Source organism: Lepidochelys olivacea, assembly GCF_965140295.1.
Source record: "Lepidochelys olivacea isolate rLepOli2 genome assembly, chromosome: 17".
NCBI classification, from domain to species: Eukaryota; Metazoa; Chordata; order Testudines; family Cheloniidae; genus Lepidochelys; species Lepidochelys olivacea.
Genome location: NC_140427.1, coordinates 1,249,446 through 1,257,167, shown reverse-complemented (window position 1 = coordinate 1,257,167; position 7,722 = coordinate 1,249,446). Strand labels below are relative to the sequence as shown.

The 7,722-nt window shown below is 44.9% G+C and overlaps 1 protein-coding gene across 1 annotated transcript in view; it reads right to left on the bottom strand.

The window, feature by feature from the left end:
- Nucleotides 1-1,198: 1,198 nt before the first annotated feature.
- Nucleotides 1,199-7,722, bottom strand: part of SLC13A2 (solute carrier family 13 member 2) — a gene marked incomplete at its 5' end in the record, with an annotated part of 33,896 nt that continues 27,372 nt past the window's right edge. The window contains 3 exons of the mRNA XM_084650976.1: nucleotides 1,199-1,926; nucleotides 4,841-4,978; nucleotides 5,891-6,052. Of these exons, the coding sequence (XP_084507102.1) occupies nucleotides 1,789-1,926; nucleotides 4,841-4,978; nucleotides 5,891-6,052 (438 nt within the window). The 3' untranslated portion in view covers nucleotides 1,199-1,788. The remainder of the gene's footprint in view (nucleotides 1,927-4,840; nucleotides 4,979-5,890; nucleotides 6,053-7,722) is intronic.

Sequence of the window (7,722 nt, the reverse complement as noted above, 5' to 3'; positions counted from 1 at the left end):
TGAAAGGTATTTTTGACAGCCTGGCCCAAAGTCATATAGGCACTTCTGAAAATGTTATTTCAGTGCTTAGAGACGCACGTAGGCACCTGATGGAATTTTCAAAGGCACCTAAGTAGGTTAGATGCTAAACTCTCATTGATTTCAGTTTCAATGGCTGTTAGGCATTTAACCTGTTTAGGTGCTTTTGAAAATCCTTCCAGGTGCCCATGTGCATTGTTAGGTTAAACATTGTTAAGCATCTTTAAAAATCTTCCCCTTCGGAATGTGGTAAGTCTTACTGAAAGTCAGAGCATGCTTAGAATCATAGAATCATAGAATATCAGGGTTGGAAGGGACCCCAGAAGGTCATCTAGTCCAACCCCCTGCTCAAAGCAGGACCAATTCCCAGTTAAATCATCCCAGCCAGGGCTTTGTCAAGCCTGACCTTAAAAACCTCTAAGGAAGGAGATTCTACCACCTCCCTAGGTAACGCATTCCAGTGTTTCACCACCCTCTTAGTGAAAAAGTTTTTCCTAATATCCAATCTAAACCTCCCCCACTGCAACTTGAGACCATTACTCCTCGTTCTGTCATCTGCTACCATTGAGAACAGTCTAGAGCCATCCTCTTTGGAACATCACGTAGGCACTTCTGCAATTTGACCTGAAATCTGAAAACTAAGGGATATTCCATAATTATTTTCTTGGTGTTAAAACAAAGGTTGGTTATGCTGGCTCTGCCGTGGAGAGGGGACAAGGGTTTGGGGAGCTGACTTGTGCAAGATGGCAGCAGAAAGATTGGTTTCTTATAGAAAAACTAGCCAGAATGTAGGATTTGCATACACATTCTTTAATTCAACCAATACTTTAGGAAACAAGAATTTTCCCATTCTCAGGAGAATGCTAGAGTTCATGTCATGTCGTTATAGCGGGGTAGTCAACAGGTAGACCGCGGGCCAAATCCAGACTGCAAGACACTTTTGAATGGCCCCAAAATCTTTTTATGTACTTATTATATCATTATTGTTGTTATTTTTTTGTTATTTTCTCTGGAGTTTGGACCTTGACTGTACCTTGACCAACAAATTTGGACCTTGACAAAAAAATAGACTACCCCTGCACAGTTTTAGAGCCTCCCTAAATAGTCATAAAATTGATGTGCTAGTGAAAACAGCCTCTTACTTTCAGAAGCTCTTATGAACTACACTTACAGAGTGAATTTTAAATAAATAAATTACAGAGAAATAGAAGGGTTAGATAGTGTTTTGATTTGTCCATAACTGTTACAATACATACGTCGCAGGACTGCTTGCAGATCATACGTACCGTTTTATGTTCACCATGCCCATGCACAAGCACACATACACAGAGAGGTCTGTACCTACAAGCAGAGGTTTCAAACACACACAGTTGCATACAAAACATCAGGTGCAAATGTCTCCCTCCATCCTCTTACATACACTTCTCTGTCACACTTCTTTTCCTCTCCTTGCACACTCAAAACAAACTGAATTTTCAGGCAAAATCTGAGAGCTGATGGATGTCCCTGATACTGGGGGAAATTTCCCACTGGCTCTCAAGAGAGAGGTAGCCTGGGGACCCCAGCAAGGGTTGCACAGCACAAGGCTATATCTTTTGCCTACAGCGGAAGAGTCAGATTATTGTGTTGCTGTTAACATCTGGGTGACTTTGTTTCTAGATATTGTGTCTGGTCCAGTACATCACCAAAGCTTGAGTAGATGGTGCTGCTGGTCAGAGTGAACGATACTGCTCCATCAGACACAATTATTGGTTCCATTGTCCATCTGTGTTATTTACAGGAAGCTGCTGACGTGCTGTTTGCCCATACTGGAAAGTGATTCAAATCGAACATGGGGTAGCCCCAGGTGTTTATGGCTAACATGATTGTCAGGACACCCAGGATGTTGAGAACACTCCCAGCTTTAGCCTAGAATTGTAAAGAAACAGTGTCATTAGTTTAAATAAGTCTGTTTTTTCTTTCCTCTCTGCTGATCAGGAATAGAGAGTTTGTATGGACAGCTTTTGTGGCTTGATCTGTAGATCCTTATTCTGGCACCCAGGCTGGGTAGCTATGTCCATCTGAGGATGGCCTTGGTGGAATGGCTCGGCTTTGTGCTGGGGACATAGAGGCCCGGGTGGGGAAGGGGTTGTAAATTTGGGATCCATTGATTCCTATAGCAGTGTGCAGGGCAAAACAAGCAGGAATCAAGGGATCGGATTCTGAGTGGAGCCTCTTCGAGGCATACCACATAGTTCTCAGCCTAGGGGGAGGGAGACCTGAGATGATTTTATGCCACCTTTGTGCGATCCCAATTGTGAGCTGCTCTGGAGGCTGGAGTGGCCCCCGCATAGTGCTGTGGAGCTGTGTATGCTGTGTGCTGTGGCTTCTCCTCCAGCACACCTCTCCCAGCCCTACCAGCATGCCCCCATAGCAGGTCTTGTGAGGGATCCTCACAGTACAGTCAGTTCCTGCACTGGGGGCAATTCTTACCCAACTTGCTCTGGGAATTTTAGAGCCACTTTATGCAGCTCTGGGCCTTTCGTCTGTCATAAATTAAACCCACGATATTTAATTTCGGTACCACTGTTTTTGCCTGTAGCTGATGCTAAATCACCTAACCCAGACCATTAATCTGGTTTTCTTATCAAACCCTCATTCACATCAGAGTAAACTGGGCTCCCTATGCTACCTGTTAAGCAGACTGAGTATTTATTTGGATAGGGCTAAGTTTTTTCAGAAGTCCTGGAATCCTAGCCACACATTTATGCAGAACTGGGCATTATCTTTGGCCATTATGGCCATTATCTTTGAAAACTCGTGGCGAATGGGGGAAGTCCCGGATGACTGGAAAAAGGCTAATGTAGTGCCAATCTTTAAAAAAGGGAAGAAGGAGGATCCTGGGAACTACAGGCCAGTCAGCCTCACTTCAGTCCCCGGAAAAATCATGGAGCAGGTCCTCAAAGAATCAATCCTGAAGCACTTACATGAGAGGAAAGTGATCAGGAACAGTCAGCATGGATTCACCAAGGGAAGATCATGCCTGACTAATCTAATCACCTTCTATGATGAGATTACTGGTTCTGTGGATGAAGGGAAAGCAGTGGATGTATTGTTTCTTGACTTTAGCAAAGCTTTTGACACTGTCTCCCACAGTATTCTTGTCAGCAAGTTAAAGAAGTACAGGCTGGATGAATGCAATATAAGGTGGGTAGAAAGTTGGCTAGATTGTCGGGCTCAACGGGTAGTGATCAATGGCTCCATGTCTAGTTGACAGCCGGTGTCAAGTGGAGTGCCCCAGGGGTTGGTCCTGGGGCCGGTTTTGTTCAATATCTTCATAAATGATCTGGAGGATGGTGTGGATTGCACTCTCAGCAAATTTGCGGATGATACTAAACTGGGAGGAGTGGTAGACATGCTGGAGGGCAGGGATAGGATACAGAGGGACCTGGACAAATTGGAGGACTGGGCCAAAAGAAATCTGATGAGGTTCAATAAGGATAAGTGCAGGGTCCTGCACTTAGGACAGAAGAACCCAATGCACCGCTACAGACTAGGGACCGAATGGCTAGGCAGCAGTTCTGCGGAAAAGGACCTAGGGGTGACAGTGGACGAGAAGCTGGATATGAGTCAGCAGTGTGCCCTTGTTACCAAGAAGGCCAACGGCATTTTGGGATGTATAAGTAGGGGCATAGTGAGCAGATCGAGGGACGTGATCGTTCCCCTCTATTCGACATTGGTGAGGCCTCATCTGGAGTACTGTGTCCAGTTTTGGGCCCCACACTACAAGAAGGATGTGGATAAATTGGAAAGAGTCCAGCGAAGGGCAACAAAAATGATTAGGGGTCTGGAACACATGAGTTATAAGGAGAGGCTGAGGGAACTGGGATTGTTTAGTCTGCAGAAGAGAAGAATGAGGAGGGATTTGATAGCTGCTTTCAACTACCTGAGAGGTGGTTCCAGAGAGGATGGTTCTAGACTATTCTCAGTGGTAGAAGAGGACAGGACAAGGAGTAATGGTCTCAAGTTGCAGTGGGGGCGGTTTAGGTTGGATATTAGGAAAAACTTTTTCACTAGGAGGGTGGTGAAACACTGGAATGCGTTGCTTAGGGAGGTGGTGGAATCTCCTTTTAAGGTCAGGCTTGACAAAGCCTTGGCTGGGATGATTTAATTGGGGATTGGTCCTGCTTTTGAGCAGGGGGTTGGACTAGATGACCTCCTGAGGTCCCTTCCAACCCTGATATTCTATGATTCTGTGTTTCTAACTTTCTTGATTTGGCATCTAGATCTGGTGTTCACTTTGGGAGGGCAATGCTGCTGCCCTCAGATGTCCATTATAAAGATGCCCTCCTCTTTCTGTGCTATCGTGAGAAAGGGAAGTCCTGCCATGGTGGAATGGACTGAGTAACTGGCAAATATTACAAATATACAGAGACAAATATCTGAGGCTTTGCCTAAGCAATGCAGAAGACTGTGCAGAAAAGCAGTAGGATAGGAACCCTTCTGCCATCACCACAGTTTACATTTAGTTTATCTGCACAGCTACACACTTCCATTTCCCATCAATTCCCGGTTGCTGTTGGAGCACCCTAAGAAACTCTTTCCCTGCAGTGTCTCTGACTGTTTTCTAAGAGCTCATTAGCAGCTCTTGTTCATATGGCTTGGAGTGTACTTCAGGGTCACAGTGACCTATGTTAATGCACAGGTCTATGCTCTTTATTCCATTTGATTTTAGCAGGATACAATCCGTTCTGTAATACCTTGTCAAGGAAAAACTAAGACAAAAAAGGAGAAAAGCAAAACACAGTGTAAATGAAAATCGGAGGGGTGCCCTGCTGCTCACCATGTCGATAACTTTGAGCTTTCCATAGGAGAAGGCAATGGCATTGGGAGGAGTAGCCACTGGGAGCATGAAAGCCAATGATGCTGAGAGTGTGCACGGCAGCATGATGTAGAGCGGATTGAGACAGATGGCTTGAGCCTGTGCAGGAGGTGAGAAGAAGAGAGACAGTTTTAATACCAGCAAAGTTCATAGGGAGTCTGGGCCAGAAGAATCTGGTTGTGTTTAGCCGTGACACATGTCCCACCCTTCCCTTTCCCAGACACTCCAGGACACTTTCCATCCTACTTGAGAAGCTTCCAGTCACCCCTGTTGTGCTCAGGAAGCAAGAGTTCCTTGTGACCAGCACACTGGGGTCCTGATCCTGCTTGGGGCATTTGGCCACTACTGTAATATAAATTATTGTTCACAATTATCACAGTCCAATCCAAAATCAGTAAACAAAGGAAAAAAGTCATCAAAGTCATACGTCAAGAGCTAAGTAAATGTACCACTTGAAAAAGAGAGCCCCCAAGCTCTGAGGGGCAGTGGTTGGGTAAGAGGGTGAAAAATTACAGGTTAGTCATACTGTTCAGTGTCTTATGCAAAATAGGTCTGGTGGTTCTTACTCCAGTTCCAGATTTTCACATCATAAAACTACCCCCATAGTTGGCACTAGTGGTCTCCTTATAGCCACACTCAGTGGACCTGCAAAGGTTTGAATGGACCGTGGAGACTGATCTATGCTGTCACCCCTAGAGGTTATCCTGGAAAGTCATGATGAGGCACATTGATGTGGTAGTATGGGGAAGTTAACACTGCCGTTGTCTTCGTTGTGAATAAAAGGACTGCAGTTGCCTGGCCTATCAGTCCTGTTATTTTCACCTGCACACATTATTTTAGAAAGAATATATGTAATATATCTATATCCTAACCCTTATCACGTGATCAAGGGCATGAGCCTATTGTTGGCTCTGTTCGAGGTTTCGAGTAACTGAGTAGGTCTGTACTTGGAACACGATAGAAGGTTTTGTTACTTTTCCTGCCGAAGCAATCTGAAAAGGTGGCACTTACCATGGAAGCCAGTATAGGAAGGAAGAGGGTGGTGGTAGCCACATTACTCGTGCATTCAGTGAAAGTGGCAACCAAGAGACATAACAGCAAAGCAATCGCGGGAGATGAGATATTCTGCAAAGGGGTCAGTTTGCTACCTAACCATACGGACAAACCAGATTCCTGAAAGAGAGGGATGAAGAGAGGTCGGTCAGCACCGTGGACATGTTCTTGGGCAAGTACCATAACGGAGCTACACTCTGTAAACATATTTCCCCTGCCAATTCCACTGCCTCACTCAAAGACTGCTCTCTGGAGAAAAGCAGCTAGTTTTTATTCACAGGCAACAGAACTCAAGGGAATGAATAAGACTCACACACTTTTTTCATCCTAAAGCCACTGAGAGGGAAAGAATACTGTATTGTCTTTTTTGGTATAAAGGGCTTTTTTCCCATTACACTGTGCAGGGCATTAGTTGTACGTGATCACTACTTGGACCTGTCTCCTGTCCAAACAACAATCTCAGTCCATCTTTCTGACAGGCCCTTGTGGGCGTCCAGCTGCCAACTTCAATGCAAGATAGTCAAAACTGAGTTCTTACTCCTTCTGACCCCTCCTCCTTCCTTTCTCAGTGACTGTGGACAACACCAGCATCCGCCCTGTTACTCAGGCCTGCAAGCGGATATCAGTTTTGACTTAGCTGTCTCTGCAGACTCACACACCCTGGCCATGTCTATATCTTGTTGCTTCTTCTTGAATAACGTCTCTGTGATCCAGCCTTTCCTCTGTCCACATAGCTAAAACTTGCAGGCATTCTCATCTCACATCTTGACTACTATGAGCTCCTCTGTTCTGGTCTTGACAAATGCCACCTTGCCCCTCCAGCCCCTCCAAATCCATTAAAAGCATTTCCACAAAGATGATCTTCCTGCCTTGTCACTCTGACCACATCCTCTCACTCTTTGCAGCCTTCCACTGACTTACTCTTTCCCACCACATCAAACACAAACAACTTGTCTTCGCCTGTAATGTCCTTCGTGGCCTATCCCTGCTTTGTTTATGATCTCTTACACAGCATGGACCACCAGTGCTGCAAGTCTTTATTTCCTATTCATCAGATTGTTCCATAAACAGTTTCTCCTATGCCACGTCTGGTGTATGAGGGTAGTTCCCCATTAAAATCTGCACAGTACTACATTATCCTCCTTCAGATCTCTCCTTAAACCTCACCCCTGCTGCAATGCCTACAAAACTCAACAATAACCAGGCTGTTGGTGTGCTGTGACCATTGCTTTACTACACTAATCATAATCCTCTCGCTGTTTCCTTGTGCTTCACCGCACCATCTGTTTGGTGTAGCCACCCGTTGTTTCTCGTGATATATGAATATCTTTTTGTTATCGGTGTGTGCAATGCCTAGCAAAATAGGGCCCTAATCCCTGACTGGAGCTTCTAGTTGTTACCACAAAACAAATGATTATTTGTTAGAAATGGTGCTTTCTTACGTTCAATTCAATTCAGTATCTCATTGTTCTAAATCAATTTCCAACATTTGGTTTCCAAATCTGAGGTGAGAGAGGAACAAGTTGTCCATGGTTGGCCCATCAATTGCATATATTGCTACTCATAATGTTCTCCTAATCACAGTGAAAAAGCTTCTGACTTAGACTCTGCACTATGTTCTACCATCTTCCTTCGGTTCTTTTCTGTTCCATTTCACAGCCACGCTTGCTAACAAATGTATATGGGGATGAAAGTCACACCTGCTGCACAACTTCTGTTTAATGGGAGGTGTCTGCATCAGGCAGCCTTTAGCCCAGCTGGCTACTACGTGGCAACACTGCATTGCACAG